We start from the raw sequence: 15,861 nt of genomic DNA on the forward strand, positions 1-15,861 counted from the left end.
GCTTCATAAGTGCTGAGAGGAAGTGTGCCGTTTCAGCTGGGAGATTGTGGGTTTGAGTCCCCTCCTAAGCCAGAGATTGTGGATTCGAGTCCCATCTGAGGTGCGACTGGATTCCAGTCTCACCCAAGGTGCGGGGTTTCAGAAGGATGACAGGGTCAAGTGAAGGTGTCCAGCAGGCCCTAGACATCTGAATCCAGAGGCTGGAGTGGGATTCAGGAGTCCTCAGCACACAGGTGATGGCTGACTCCAGGGAAGGCGTGTAGCATGAGGAGACAAAACTCCTAGCAAAAAGGACAGAAAAAGAGACTTGGGGGGAGGGTGAGAGGCTAGGGGAAAGTCAGCAGACAGCAGTGTCCTGACAACCAAGGGAGAAGGCTCTTAAAGATGTTGCCAAGTCAATTAAGGCCAACCTCCTCAGCGGGCTTTGACTTGTCCCTGGTCCCTGATAACTTTCGGGATGGCCATTATGCAGAAAGTGCAGGCATTTGGCTTGGAAGGAGTGAGACACAGCCTGACCTCTTTCACCATATTGGCCCCTTGAACTCCTCTTACCATCCAAGAAGCAAATGGGGGATCTCTGCAAGCTTCTGGTATCACTCTTCATAAGTTCCCAGCTCTGGCTCACCTGGGGAGCTTCAAAAGATACCTGCATTTATGGCGATGGAAATCAGAAGAGTGGTTGCCTCTGGGAAGGGAGCGGTGGGGACCGATTGGGAAGGGACATGAAAGAACCTTCTAGGGTGAAGGAAAGGTCTTCTTTGGTTCTTTGTCAAAACTCACCAAACTAAACACTTAAGATCTGTACATTTCATTGTAGGTAAATGATTCCTCGGAATTGCCAAAATTGACAAAGTTATCGACGCCGGGGTTTTACCCTGGACCTTTAAATCAGAATCTCCAAATCTGGGGCCTGTGCTTGGCTATCTGGAAGGTTCTGCAGGCGACTGTAGTGTACAGCCCGGGAGGAGACCGCCGCTGGGGGAGCTAATCTCTTGACCCTACGCGCCCAGAGCTCTGGCACTGCTCCGCCACATTCCGCCTGGTATCCGTCCTTCCACATGTTTCTGTGCCAGTCCGTCCCCGCTGGGCTGTGAGTTCTGGGTCCCCCAGGGAACCAGCTCTGGGCCGCCTGCTGGTCAGCAGGAGGCCGGGTTCGGGGTCGGAGGGACCGCTGAGCCGGGAGGCCGCAAAGCCGTGCCCTGCGGGGTGCGGCGGGCCCTGCGGGTCCCACGATGCCGGAGGGAGAGCGCAGGCACCACGCCGCGGGATTTTAGAAGTTCCGGAAGGCCCTCGGCTCTTGCGCCTCGATCATCGGGACCCGGCAGCCTGACCGTCCAATGGTCATGAGGAGACCTGTCCAGTGTTACAGCCGGCAGACCTCGTGGCGCAACGGTAGCGCGTCTGACTCCAGATCAGAAGGTTGCGTGTTCAAATCACGTCGGGGTCAGCTTTCTAAAGTTCTGGTCATTTTTCTTCTCATTTTCAACTCGGTTGGAGCCCCATCGCGGAAGTCAGAAAAGAAGCACTTCGTAGGGGCCGGAAGGGGAGGGTCCTGGCTCGAAGTGCCTAGTCGCCCCGTCGGGAGAGCGCGATGATCTCGCGGTAGTTTTTGTGGTAGATCCGGGTACTGTAAATCTGGGCGGATAGCGGGTCTCCTGAGGACTGACGCACGCTCTGTACCGCTCAACCCAGAGGGTCGGGCGCTGGCGCAAGCAAGAAGGTCGCTCGGCAACCAGAGCCCTGCGAGTCGCTGGGCGGGATCTCTCGGGACGCACCTCCCTTCGCGACGTAGTCGGGCTCACGCTTACTCTGAGAAGAGTCCAGACCCCAGAGAAGAGATCCTAAGGCGTTTAGCTGTGGACGAGGTGGCCGAGTGGTTAAGGCGATGGACTGCTAATCCATTGTGCTCTGCACGCGTGGGTTCGAATCCCATCCTCGTCGGTTTGCGGTTTCCGCGGCCTGCCTTCGATTTTTAAAATCCAAGAATTTCTCTTCTTACCTTCGGTCTGCCAGGATTCAATTTCTGTGTCGCCCCTTCACCCTCTCTCGGTTACAGCCGCGGATTTCGTGCCTTCTACCCTGTTTTCCAGTACGGCCAAAGGTTGGTGAGGAAGTCACCCTGGCATTCAGTCACCTGCCATGGAACTGACCTGGCCAGGGAAACAAGGGGGAAAGATACTTAAGTCGGGCGCCGTGGCTTAGTTGGTTAAAGCGCCTGTCTAGTAAACAGGAGATCCTGGGTTCGAATCCCAGCGGTGCCTCCGAAGGTGTCGGTTACTTTTGCGAACACCGCGAGGAAAGAGCTGTGGGCATCTGGCGCTTATATACATAATTTTCCACATCTCTTCGGGAATCTGCCAGTTGCTATCCGGCGGCCGTTTCTATTTCCGGTTGTGTGCGTCAACGCTACGTGCATGTTGTCAGTCTTAAGCTGTATGTTTGCACCTCGATCTGCCGATCAAGCACCATAGAGTGGCATTATCTGTGCTTGTCAGTGTTTTGGTTTGGATGTTGCTTCCCGAAACGATAAATGATTCAGTTTTCGTATTCTGTTTTCCTGTCTCCCAAAACAATCTTACCCATATTTAAATTTTCCTGAAGACAGGACTGATCAGTAATTTGTATTTTACATAGATTCATTTTTTTGAGGCCAATATCAGCTGGCCGGTTAGCTCAGTTGGTTAGAGCGTGGTGCTAATAACGCCAAGGTCGCGGGTTCGATCCCCGTACGGGCCAGTAGCTTAACTTTCTTTTGAAAATTTGTACTGCTAATTTCTTGTTGCTTAGGAAGGCTTGTGGAGCATTCCTAATCCCGGAACTTTTCACACCCCAAAGAGAAACGTGTTTAAATACTTTCCAAGTCATAGTGTCTTGAGAGAGGAGAAAAGTTTAAGGAAACTGGATCTCTTTCTGTGATCTCTGTCTCCAAATCTCCTGACCATAACGGGGGGGTCCTGGAATTTACTACGTGACTGTAAACGGAAGGCTGCCAGGGATTGTAACAAAGATTGTTTCAGACCATACATGTGGCACTGATCAGCAGAGTGTGAGAAATGAGGTCAAGAAAGGAGCTAGCAAGTATTTCCAGTCTTTCTCCAGAGCCAAGATGTCCAGTTTGCCCAGTCCCTGCCTGACCTCTTCAGGAACTGAGAAGACGACCCCTTCCCTTTCTCTTCTGAATCACCTTGCTTCTGATTCTGCTTTTACTGGGTCTCTGAGCCCGTATCTGTGTCTTATATTTCCCCTCCGTTCTGCTGTTCAGGAGCAGGAACCATATCCTTCCCCATGTGGCCTGGGACCCCCACCCCACTCGCAGCACTGGCCCCAAGAAAACTCCACGAAAAGACTGATCCTCATGCCCATACCTTTTGCTCATCAATCCCTTAACCCCACACAGACACAGTCTCAGCCTTAGCAGCAGCAGCACTTTAATTCCACAAGAACTCAGAAAGCCAAAACTGATTAGAACACTCCACAACAGGTGGGCTTCACAGCCAGCAACAATTCTATCTGAACCCTGAGAGCAGTGAGACCCCTCCCAACTCACCCCCTCTACCATGCAATACATTCCTTCTAGCTCCACCCAGGTTATGGCTGGGGAAGTGGGAGGGCAGGGGGCCAGAGGGCAGAAGCAGTGGGTTATCCATCTGCAAGTGTGCATCCTTGTCTGCATGGTGTGTGGCCAAGGATCCCTCAAGCTCCCACAGCCCCTGGCACCTGAGATGTGACCACTGGAGGTCAGGGTGGCCACAGTGGGGCTGGAGCCTCCACTGTTCTCCTTTCTTGAGAACATATGGCAGTCATGTCTCCCAAGCCCAGACCTAAAGCCCTGGCTTCCCAGAGATGGTGCTCTAACTAGGGAAGAGAGTTGGGAGAACAAGGTAGCTGCAGATGGCCAACTGAATAGAAGCAGAGCAACATCCCCACCCACCAGGAGAAGCTTTAGAACTTCCCCGTGTACACCTGCATAAGGCCCAGCTAGTGGTCGCGGGCCTGCTAAATGTATCTGGAAGAGCCTCCAATATACAGGCCTTCCCTCGGCGGGCAAGTCCCACCAGGGCTCCCTGAAGAGTCCTTAGGATCCTGCTGGACCCTGGCGTTGCCAGGCCTCTCCTGCCCTCCCGGTCACTTGCACAGGGCCTCCAACACCTCCAGGGTGCGTCGGATATCCCGGACTTGGCGCGCCAGTCCCTGAACTGGCTGTAGAGCCCTCTCCAGCTCCTCACAGCGCGCCAGCAGAGTGTACATGCCCTTGATGCTCATGTCCACAGCTTCGCCTAGGGAGTCCACGGCATCACGGTAGGTCTGGATGCAGCCCACGCTCAGCGCTGTCAGCTCCTGCACCGCACCACCCAGCCCGCGAAGCAGACGGTCCACCCTGCCGCCCAGCTCCCGACTCAGCCTCTCCAGGTCCCGCAGCACGTCGGGGTCGATGGGAGGAATGGCCGGAGTGGGTGGGGGCGCCGAACAGGGCCGCGCAGGGGCAGGGGGCGGGGGTTGAGGGGCGCAGCTCAGGCGGATCTTGAGTTGCAGGTTGTTGGCGACAAAGTGGGTGAGGTCGCCATGGCGGCTCACCGTGCCCTCGAGCTCCAGCGGGCTGGAGATAGTGGCGCGCCGCCCGCCACCCGCGCCAGACTCTGCACCCCCTGAGGACCCGGCGCCGCCGCACGCCCCGCTCAACCCGTCCAGGCTGCGGCTGTCCTGAAGGCGGCTGGAGAAGGAACGGCCAGCCCTGCTGGCTGCCGCCGCCTCATCGTCATCTTCCTTCTCCTGCTCAACATCCAACCCGCCGCCTCCAGGGCTTCCTCGACGGCAGACGCCCTCGGATGCAGGCCTGTCCTCGGGCTCCTTGCGCCGGGAGGATGCATGCGGGTCGTTTTCGGGACCCGGCGCCCCCTGGTTGCTCCCTGCCCCAGAAGGCGTCCCTCCGCGGCCCGGCTCTTCCTCCGGAGCCTCCCATTCCGGAGGGTGGACGAAGCTGCAGCTCGAAGTCTTCGGGGACGCCCTGGGGATGCGGCTCGCGCCCCCAACGTTCTTGGCCTCTTCCTCCTCGGACAACCGGAGGCCTGAGGGCGGCTCAGAGGCCGTTCGGTCCGGGCCGCCGCCGATGATCGCGGCTTGCTGTTCCCCCAGAGCTAGAAGGCCTGCTTCGGGCCCAGGGCGCCCCCGGGGCGACTCCATACTGCAGTTGGGGGCAGGAGCCGAGGAATTGGTTCGCCCCGGCTCGGGAGGCGTTGGCGGCGCCTTTAAGGGGCGTTGTAGAGGCGCGCCGATTGGCCTCGGGCTCACAATGGTCAGGACGGGAAGAACACTCTGATTGGTCCCGGCAACCAGGAAGTCCCAGGAGAGGAGCTGTTATTGAACGACTGAACGCACGTGAGAGCCAGCGGGGTGGAAAGAAGGAGGTGACAGCTGCGCTCGTCGCCCCGCCCTTTCAAAAAGTTGAGGGGGCGGATCTTAAAGGTGAAGATCCTGAAATGCCGGAGTCCTCCGGGGGCGGGGCTAGGGCTCTTTCAGCCCACAATTGTCACGCCCACAATTGCTGCTTAACAAATACTTCCAGTGCCGACCAGAATTGGGGTTCCCAGGAGGGTTTGGGGATGGAAGTAGTATATCCTGCTTGGACCGTCGGGATTCAACCGCAACTAGTTGATCAGGAAGGATGAAACCAGAATTCTCAGCAGAGCTTGAATGGTTCGTTCCATCGTCCTCGGCTAACAGACCGAGCAGATGAAATTGCCCAGAGCGACTCACAGTGGACAGCGAAGTGGGCTTAAGGGCTTTCCTGTGTATTTGGCACTCTGTTCTCTGTCTCCTGCCCCCTCCAGGTCTGAGTCTCTCTCCTCTTGGAGGATGGTGTGTGATTTTGCCACTACGTAAAATATTCAATAAATTAATGGCCCTGAAGGTCAGAGCCCTGGTACCATTCTGATCTCATCTCTTCCTTCTCTTCCCCTCACTGGTCCTGCTGTAGCCGCCCTGGCCTCCTCACAGTTCCTGTGACAAGACAGACATGCTGCCCCCTCAGGGATTTACACTTGCTCTTGCAACTCCCCTCCCGCCCTCCCCTTTTTTTGAGACTGGGTCTACCAAGAAAAATTTTCACCTTGGATATTCCTCCTTCCCTTCTCTCCTTCAAGTCCTTATTCAAATGTTATCTTTTCAGTGAGGCCTCCCCTTACAGTCTGTTTAAAATTTCAACCACTTTCTCCAGCAATTCCCCAACTTCCTTCCTTACCTCTTCTCCAGAGCACTTATCACCATCTGACATACTATATATTTTGCTTTCTTGCTCATGTAAGTGCCATGAGGGTAAGACTTTCTGTCGGTTTTGTTCTCATTTGTAGCCCCAGCGCTTAGAACAGTACCTAGCGTATAGTAGTGCTCAATAAATATTTATTAATTAAATGACCCTAAGCCATTAATTTCCCCTTTTTGGCTTGAACTCATTCAAGATGTGTTTCTGTCACTTGCACCCAGAGCCCTGACTAATACAGCATGAGACCAATGGTCTACTGTAAGTTTCTCCCCCTCTCTTTGGGAATGACACCCCCCACCTTGTCTTCCTTTTACTCCTCAGCAAGCAGATGCTCTGTATTCAGCAGGTGACAGAAAACACAAGTTGAATCAAACACAAGTTGAATCAAAAGCAAACAAACAAAAACAAGGGGAATTTATTGTCATACAATAATGGTCTTAAGGTGTCAGAGAAGCCTGCATTCAGTGCCCTAAGGCTGTCATGAACAGCCTGGTTTCTTTCTGAGGGAATAGCTTTATCCCAAGTGGGCTTCCTCATGGTGGCACTATGTCATTTGTCATTCTTTGGGGATTATAGTTGTCTGCTTGAACTGCTATAACAAAATATCATAAACTGGGTGTCTTAACAGAATCTTTTTTTTTTCTCCCAGTTCTGGAGGCTGTGAGTCCAAGGTGCCAGCTGATTCTGCTCCTGGTGAGGTCTCTCTTCCTGGCTAGCAGACGGCCACCTTCTTGTGTCCTTATATGATGGAGAGAGAGAGCTAGCTTTCTGGCCTTTTCTTATAAAGACACCAATCCCATCATGAGGACCCCACCCTCATGACCTCATCTAAACTTAATTACCTCCAAAGGTCCCATCTCCAAATACCATCACATTGGGAGTTAGGGCTTCAACTTCAAATATGAATTTTTGGAGAGACAAAAATATTCAGTCCATAAACTGCAATCATTTGTCATTCTCTTGGGCCTCCCAGGATCTGAATCCCAATGTTTGAGGACTCTCCCACCTCATTAGGCAGAGCCCATCTCCCACTACAAAAGCTGGAATACCAAGCAGTCACTTTCCCAGCTTCCCTAGCACATGGCTAAGGCTCCACCATGCTCTACTGGACCACTTCTGCAGTGGAATTTTTCCTGACTCTGTAGACTCCAAGGCTAGTCCTTTTAGAGATTCTATGAATTACCCAGGATGCTCATAATAAGGTCTGTTTCTGCTTAAATGAACCTGAATTGTTTTTTGTTGCATGCAACCAGAAGCCCTGGCTGATATACTCCCATACCTTTCAGAAGGGGAGAAAGGACTAGCTTCCATTAGACCTCACAGAAAAACAAGGATGCATCTTTCCCAAGAGCCCCAGTTAATCTCTCGTCACATCTCAGTGGCCTAAACTGGTTCACATGCCCAATTTAATCACTTTGGTCAGGGTGATACCATGTCTTATTGACTTAGGATTTGGTATTTGGAAGCAATAACTCTGGCAAGGTGATTGAAGAATTAACTGATTAGGTTAGAACAATTATGCTCCTCCTGGAGCTAGAGGTGGGTCAGTTCCCTCCAAACTGAAGTAGCAGCAACACAATGGAGGACGGAGGAGGGGCTATGGGGGAGCAACAACAGTGTCCACTACATTAGGGGTCAGCAAAACATGGCCTGTGGGCTAAATCCAGCTCTCCACCCATTTTTATATGGCCTATGAGCTAAGAATGGGTTTTTTTTAACCTTTCATACTCCATCTCAGGCCCATATGATGCAAAGAAGTGACACTTTGATGACTGTTGATAACTTTAAGTGCTCAGGCTGGGGGAGAATTTGGAGGTGTGATCTGTTCAGAGGGGGTGAGAAAATGACACAGGCTATTGACTTCAGGGACATCTATTCCAAAAGAAAGGTATAGAATGTCATGAGTCAGTTTGGCTGGCATCTCATGGTCATAACATACACACTGGATACTGACATTGATCCTCTAGATTTGCAACCTTCCTGAGCTCAGAGGATTTTTTCTTTTTCTGATTTATTCACTCCCCTGCCTCTAGAACAGTGCCTGGACTGCAGAAAGCACTCAATAACTATTGTCAAACGAATAAATCTAACCAAAATTTTGATATAACTACATCAGAAGGATGTAGACACAGAAAATGCACATGTGTATGGTGGCAGTGGAGTGAAAGAATGAAATCTGTACATTTTGTAGCAGGAAAACAATAGAGCCTCAAACTGAAAACTTAAGAAGTAGCAACAGAAGCCTGTGATTTGGAAATACATGGTAAATACCAAAAACAAAACAAAACCATGAAAGGATTTGGAATAGGCTGTCTGTGGGGAGAGAGAAATGGGCAGACTGTTGGTTTTTTTTTTTTTAGAGAGTAGATCTTTTATTTATTTATTTATTTATTTATGGCTGTGTTGGGTCTTCGTTTCTGTGCGAGGGCCTTCCCTAGTTGCGGCAAGCGGGGGCCACTCCTCATCGCTGTGCGCGGGCCTCTCACTATGGCGGCCTCTCTTGTTGCGGAGCACAGGCTCCAGACGCGCAGGCTCAGTAATTGTAGCTCACGGGCCTAAGCCGCTCTGCGGCATGTGGGATCCTCCCAGACCAGGGCTCGAACCCGCGTCCCCCGCACCGGCAGGCAGACTCTCAACCACCGCGCCACCAGGGAAGCCCAGACTGTTGGTTTTTGGTGTTTTTTTTTAAGCCTTATAACATCGTTCAGTTGCTTTAATCTATGGGCATATGTAGTGGGTTGCATGGTAGCCCCAAAAAAGATATGTCTGTGTCTTAACCTCTGGAACCTATGAATGCAATGTTTTTTGGAAAACAGGGTCTTTGCAGATGTAATTAAGGATCGTGAGACAATATTATCCTGGATTATCTGGGTGAGCCATAAATCAAATGACTAGTGTTCTTATAAGAACTTCAGGTCCACCTGCAGAGGTAGAGGAGAAGGAGGACCCCAGCTTTCACAGAAGAGAAAAGAGAGAAGACAGGAAGGCTGTGTGAAGACAGAAGCAGAGATTGGAGTGATGTAGCCACAAGCCAGGAAGTGCCCAGAGTCACCTGAAGCTGGAAGAGGCAAGGGAGGACTTTCCCCTAGAGCCTTTGAGGGGAGCATGGCATTGCAGACAACTTGATTGTGGACTCCTGGCCTCCAGAACTGTCAAGAGAATACATTTCTGTTGTTTTAAACCACCGAGTTTGTGGTAATTTGTTACAGCAACCCTAGGAATTGAATATAGCATGAGTAACTGAGATGAAAATAAAAACATTTATTGATGTTCTTCACCACATGGCTTAAAAGAGCAAATAATCAACAGATGCAGAAAAAGCATTAGGTGAAAGTCAACACCTATTTATGATTCAAAAAACCCCCAACAGACTCCACGCTTCCACTGCAGGGGGCGCGGGTTCGATCCCTGGTCGTGGAAGTAAGATCCCACATGCTGTTGTGGCGACCCCAAAACAAACACCCAAACCCTTAGCAAACTAGGAAGTGACCAGGCCTTCCTCAACCTGATAAAGGACATGTATTAAAAATCTACAGCAAGCATCATATATCTAGCAGCGAAACCTTAAACCTTAGGTTAGGAACAAGATTACTGCTTCTATTCACTCCTGTGCTAGATCCTCATCAGAGCAGAAAAACAAACAACTTCTGGGTACAACAATGTTCAATTGCTCCTGGGTCGGCAGGAGTGAACCAGAAGAGGGAAAGAATAGAGGTCAACTAAGAGCAAGTAGTAAGAGAAGGTGGGCAGAGATGGCTGGTGTGCAGGTATAGCAGAGTGGAGCTGAGGTCCCCAGCATCTCCAGGTTTCGGAGTCAGAGCAGGGGAAAGAAAAGACTTGGGGGTGGGGTGGAGCTGACCAGGTGGGGGTTAGAGTTGAGAGGGCAGGGTGCTCCCAGGGGCGGTGATGCAATGCCAATCCTGGCACCTGGCATGGGCAACTCCCCAACCTCCTCCCCACAGGTGACGGCTTTGTTCACAGCAATTTCCACCTGTAAACATCTACACTCATCAGTACAAAAAGGTTCAGCTTTTATTAAATAAAGAGGAGGTAGAAGACAGATGCGGGAACAGGCCAGGGACCCCTTCTCCTAACTACACATATACAGACATACAGACACAACTGAGAAAATGACAGGGACAGTTCAGGGGACAGACTGAAGGGCAGAGGGGGGCAGCACCCTCCGGGAGTGGGCCCGGACCCAAGGGTGGGCTGAGACCTGAGCCAGCGGCAGGCGTTCTGAGGGGTTGTGCTTGAGCAGCTTGGAGATAAGGTCCTGGGCTCCCGCAGGCATGGAAGGGGGGAACTTCAGGTCCACCTGCAGAGGTAAAGGAGAAGGAGGACCCCAGCTTTCATCCTGGCTGCTTTCCCTTCACTGCCCATTCTATTTGGTGAGTGACGTAAGCCCCACAACTACGATATGCCCACTCCCTGCCCCTGGCCCCTGGGCCAGCACAGACCCCGGCCAGGCACCTGGGGCTAGCCTCCCACCTTGACGATGCGCCGATACGTCTCGTTGTGGGAAGCACTCTCGAAGGGGGGGTTTCCCACAAGCAGCTCGTAGCAGAGCACTCCAATGCACCACAGATCCACCTTCTCGTTGTGCGTGCGCCCCTCAATCATCTCTGGGGGCAGGTAGTCCAGGGTGCCACACATTGTCTTCCTCCTGGAGGGGGGGTGAGTGGGCAGGGATCCCAGATCCAGACCTTCTCTCCTTTCCCTGAAGCTTGACGGGGAGCCCAGAGACCCCAGGATGTGCCAGGGGAGTGTTCCAACCAGACTCTGACGGAGCCTTTGGGGTAGGAGTGGGGTGAAGACATACACTAAAGCCCCAGAGGTGGGCTTACACACTGCCTCTGCGTTTCCACACTGAGGGCTGTATGTTAAAATAATCAGATATGAGGGCAATGTTCCCCTTAGAATTAAAGGAAAAGTCTCAAATGTCCATCAAGCACATCCTGCTTACATTAATCAGGTTACATCTCTACTATGCAATACTATGAAGCCATTAAAAATGATGTGGGAGTATTCTCAGTGATATGGCAAGAAGGTTCCAATATATTTAAAGTGAGAAACCTGGGTGGCAAAACTGAGTCTCCTATTTTTGGTTTTGTTTTTTTGGCCGCACTGCATGGCTGGCAGGATCTTAGTTCCCCAACCAGGGATTGAACCCTGGGCCAAAACAGTAAAAGCGCTGAGTCCTAACCACTGGACCATCAGGGGATTCCCAGAGAGTCTCCTATTTTTGTAAAGATATTGCTGCGTCTGTATATTTACATGAGAACAATCCAAAATGTCTCTGGGTAACAAGATCTGGAGTGGTTTTAGTTTGAATGTCCCAGCCTCACACCCAGGGCCGGCCTCCTGGCCCACCATACCTCAGGGAGGGGGCGTGTACAGACCAGCCGAAGTCGGCAATCTTCAGCTCTCCCTGGAGCCCCAAGAGCAGATTCTCTGGCTTTATGTCTCTGTGAATCACCTTCTTCCCGTGGCAGTATATCAGAGCATCTGCCAGCTCCTCCATAATCTGGGGGGCCGATACAGGCAGTCAGACAAGGATGGACTTCGGGCTGCGAGCAGCGTCCCCCCAGCCTCCAGCCCCCGGCCGGTGCCCCAGGTGCCCACCCGCCCCGACCGTGGCTGTTCGCTGCTCGTCAAAAGTGCGGCTCTTCTGCAGCTCCTTGTAGAGCTCCCCCCGGGGGGCATACTCCAGAATCAAGTAGATCCTTCGCCGGTCATAGAAATAGTTGTACAGACGCAAGATGTTGGGATGCCTGGGAGAGGAGACAGAGGAAGCATCAGGCTGCATCCTGGCATAAGGAAATGGGAAAGATGACAGGTCCCATTGCGGCAAACTGGGTCAGGCTTGGGCCAGGCAGGGGACACCAGGCTGGCGGTGCTAAGGGGGAACTGGACGCGGCTCTCTGGGTTCAAGGCTCTGGCCAGGATTGAGAGCTCCTTGGGGCTGCCTGACCACAGCTGCAGAGAAGACAGTCCGGCTATGGGGGGGATTGGAAGAGGAGCCGGGGGTTGAGGCGCCAGGGGCGCTCCGGCGCAAAGGGTGTTGACCCGTACTGCAGATGGGCCTGGATCTCGATCTCCCTGCGCAGCTGGTGCTCCACACCCTCCTTCTCTATCTGAGACTTGAAGAGGACTTTGAGCGCCACGATGAAACGGCTTTTCTTCTCCCGAGCCAAGTACACATTTCCAAACTTGCCTTTGCCCAGAGGACGCCCAATCTCAAAGTCGTCGATTGTGAAGGAACGCCTGTTGGGGGGTGTGGGGGGGGTGGTAGGCAGCTGAGTACCGGTTAGTTGGTCCTCTGAGGTGTTTGCCTTCTCCCTGCACCTCAGCCCATTCTGCCCGCAGCCCTGTTTCTCTTCCGGGGGAGCTGAGGTTGGATCAGGCTTTCTTGCCTCCCTACTCCTCCTGCCCTTACCTTCTACCTCCCCCATTTCCTACCTGTTCACTGTCCCTCCCCATCTCTGGCCACCCCAAGGCTTGGGGCGCTTACATTGAGAAGTTGGGGGTCCCACTGTTGTTCTCCACCACTTTCTGGAGAGGGGCAGCTAAGGAAAGAACAGGGAGATTGAGGCCATCCTTTGACATTTTCATCCCCGTCCACCTTCCCAGACCCTAGTCCCCTCAGGTCGATGCCCTCCCCTTGTCCTAGTTACCTGTGGGCTGGGCATTGGAGCGGCTCATGAGGACAAGCGCAGATGGGGTGACAGGCTCCTTCCGGAGGACTCTCTGGGGCAGGGTGTTCAGGCCAGACTGAGCCTGAGAAGGACCAGGGGGGAGCTCTGAGGGTGTCTTTATCCCAGTGACCGGGTTGGAATGTGCTACAAGCAGCATTTCAGGACTTGCTATAAAGCCACCCACCCACCTACGCCATCCCCAGTTCAAAGAGGAACACTGAGACCACAATTTTGCTACTCAGACCCAAGACTCTGCTCAGAGCCCCATATAAAATGAGTTATTAATAAACAACCTAAGTCAGCCTAAGATAAGGACTTACCCTCACACCTAACCTCTCACCTCTTTGGCCCTGGCCCACTCCACATTCTCAGGCCCAAGGTTGTCCAACCTTCAAAGTCTTGTCCATAACACCACTCATTCACCCAGCCCCCCACCCCAGGGGGCAGTACAGGCCAGGGTAATGAACACACACAATTAAAGGAGTTTTAGCACAGAGGTATTCTCATGGTCCCCTAAGCTCAGTCTGTTAAGTCTCAGATAAGGTCCTTGGGGCCTTGAGTGTTCAGCAAATCTCAGTATTTACCCCTTTGCAACAACAGGCTTTAGGGACACTGAGGGCTGCTCTAATGGCCCTGGACCACTTTTCACTTTCAACTTCTGAGTAATATACACCCCTTTCTTTTAGGAGTGACCAGTGTAGGCAAGACAATGTTTTCTCATTCAGCCTCCACTATTGACAGCCTCATTCAGAGCTTCACCAGGCAGGCAGCTAGTGGACAAGTGGACATACGGACCCCCCAGGATACTCAAGCCCCACAAACAGAGAGCAAAGCCCATGCAGGGCCCCTTCTTTCTTCTTTAGCCAAGTGAGGAAGAAAGCCTCAGTGCCCCTACAGACCTGTTTGCAAACAGTGATATTAGCATGGAATTTACAAATAAGCAAGTTGAACAAAATGGAGTGCAGAAATAGATCCACATATATGTGGGAATTTAATATATATAATAAAGGTAGCATTTCAAATCAGAAGGTAGACTCTTCAGCGAAAGGTGTTGGGACAACTGGAAAATAAAGCCAATGAATGCTTACTTCACACCAGTCATTAAAATAAATTCTAAATTCTTAATTTAGACTTGTCCTGGACCTTTTAAACTTATAAACTTATCTAAATCCTTCCAGAGTCTATTTCTATTTCCTGCCTAGCCTATTTTTTCAGGACAAGGGTTGGGAATCATGGCCAAAAGGCCAGACCCTGCCTGCTCAGTCCCAGATGTCATCTGGATGTGACAAATAGGCTCAGCTCTGCAGAGGTCCTCACAGGCTGGTCAAACTCAAGTTGGCAGCACCTGATAGGATGTGGCTACAAATGACCAGACTGGGGCCCATAAACTGGTGCAAAGCCGGGAAGGAAGTGGTAAGAGGATCGCCCTCTGCAGGACCTCAAATCTGCAAGTGGAACCTCGCCACGCGGGTGGGGGGAGGGGAAGTGGGAAAGCCCTTACCGTCTGCCTGCCGTAGGGCCAGGGGTAGGCGTTCTCCTTCTGGGCCATCCTTAGAAGGGAAGGGGGAGGGAACTGGGCAGAGAAGAGAAGCAGAGCCGTGAGCAGCAGAAAAAAGGGAGAGAGAGAGTGAGGGGTCGGACAGATCTAGCCGGAAGCGCTTGTCTGGGGCTGGTGAAAGGGAGCAGGTTTACAAGCTGGCCTCATCAGGGCGCATTCCGGAGCTCACCTCGCTGCCCCAGCCCTGCTACCGGCCTCACCCCTTTCCAGGACCCTCTCTCCACTTTAGAGCAACCAGCAGCCCGGCAGAGTGCGCGCGGGCCCGCCCAACGGACCCCCCGACCTGCCGGATCACCTGGCCTCTCCCGGCGCAAGGTCCCCGAAAGGAGGACAGCTCACCTGGAGCCGGCGGCACAGCCACCTCCCTCGCCGCTGGGAAACAACTGAACCTGCCCGGCCGCCCCCACGCAGAGGTCCTTTCAAATCTCCCGCCCTGGCCCCATTGGCTGAGCACGCCGCCCATGCCCAGTCCTCATTGGCTGGGTGTCCCATTACGTAGCCCTAGGGGCCCAATGGAAAAGGTGGAATGCGAGCGCCGGGGCAGCTCGGGTTCCTGCTTAGGAAAGTTTCCCTCGACCCCCGAAATAGTCTCATGGGTTTTTTTGTTTTGTTTTGTTTTGTTTTTAAAATTTAAGTCATCGATATATCTGGAATTTATCCTTGTGTGTATGTATGAACTAGGGTTTAACTTTGTTTTCTGCCAGAGAGCCAGTTATGCCAGCATCATTTGTTAAACAAACTGCACCATTCCCAAGGGAATTTAAATGCCTTGATATACTAAGATTCCCTATTCAAGTTTTATTGTTTGTTCGTTTGCATGTGTGTTTATTCTTTTTTTTTTAAGTTTTAAATAACTTTTACTGAAATATAGTTGATTTACAGTGCTGTGGGTTTTTTTGTATTTTTGGCTGCATCGGGTCTTTCTGGTGCGCAGCCTTTTCATTGTGGTGGCTTCTCTTTTTGCGGACCACGGCTCTAGGCACCGGCAGTTGTGGCTCGTGGGCTCCAGAGCGCAGGCTCAGTAGTTGTGGCGCACGGACTTAGTTGCTCCAGGGGCACGTGCGATCTTCCCCCGCCAAGGCTCGAACCTGTGTACTCTTCATTGGCAGGCGGATGCTTAACCACTGCACCACCAGGGTAGTTCGTGTGCGTTTATTCTTACGTCATTATTATTTTGTTCTTTGAGTCTTTCACTCACATTCCTTATAAGAATTTTCTACCAGAGGACCTTTCTCTGCTAGGTCCCCTGACCAAGGCCAAATTGCTTGGACCCACTCTCACTTTTCTCCTTCTTGCCGCACTGCCTTCTCTGCTCTTTCCGACGCCAAATTTCATTATTGGGTTAA

General features: G+C 52.1%; 2 protein-coding genes across 5 annotated transcripts; both read right to left on the reverse strand.

Moving 5' to 3' along the window:
* Positions 1–3,411: 3,411 nt before the first annotated feature.
* Positions 3,412–6,018, reverse strand: BORCS6 (BLOC-1 related complex subunit 6). Its single transcript, XM_082371749.1, has one exon. The coding sequence runs from the start codon at positions 5,179–5,181 to the stop codon at positions 4,126–4,128; it is 1,056 nt and encodes a 351-aa protein (XP_082227875.1). The 5' UTR covers positions 5,182–6,018; the 3' UTR covers positions 3,412–4,125.
* Positions 6,019–10,269: 4,251 nt separating this feature from the next.
* Positions 10,270–14,993, reverse strand: AURKB (aurora kinase B). 4 transcript variants are annotated; one of them, XM_082371746.1, is made up of 9 exons: positions 14,855–14,993; positions 14,459–14,530; positions 12,937–13,101; positions 12,774–12,828; positions 12,335–12,526; positions 11,895–12,033; positions 11,638–11,786; positions 10,751–10,925; positions 10,270–10,577 (listed from the first exon to the last, which is right to left on the reverse strand). In XM_082371746.1, the coding sequence occupies exons 1-9, from the start codon at positions 14,976–14,978 to the stop codon at positions 10,404–10,406; spliced, it is 1,245 nt and encodes a 414-aa protein (XP_082227872.1). In that variant the 5' UTR covers positions 14,979–14,993; the 3' UTR covers positions 10,270–10,403. The 4 variants fall into 4 exon arrangements, 3 of the variants coding, with proteins under 3 accessions (XP_082227872.1, XP_082227873.1, XP_082227874.1); XM_082371747.1 differs by having other exon boundaries at positions 12,937–13,039; positions 14,855–14,941; XR_014238392.1 differs by having other exon boundaries at positions 10,438–10,577; positions 11,885–12,033.
* Positions 14,994–15,861: the final 868 nt, after the last annotated feature.

Source organism: Balaenoptera borealis (genome assembly GCF_965194805.1).
Source record: "Balaenoptera borealis genome assembly, chromosome: 20".
Lineage (NCBI taxonomy): Eukaryota > Metazoa > Chordata > Mammalia > Artiodactyla > Balaenopteridae > Balaenoptera > Balaenoptera borealis.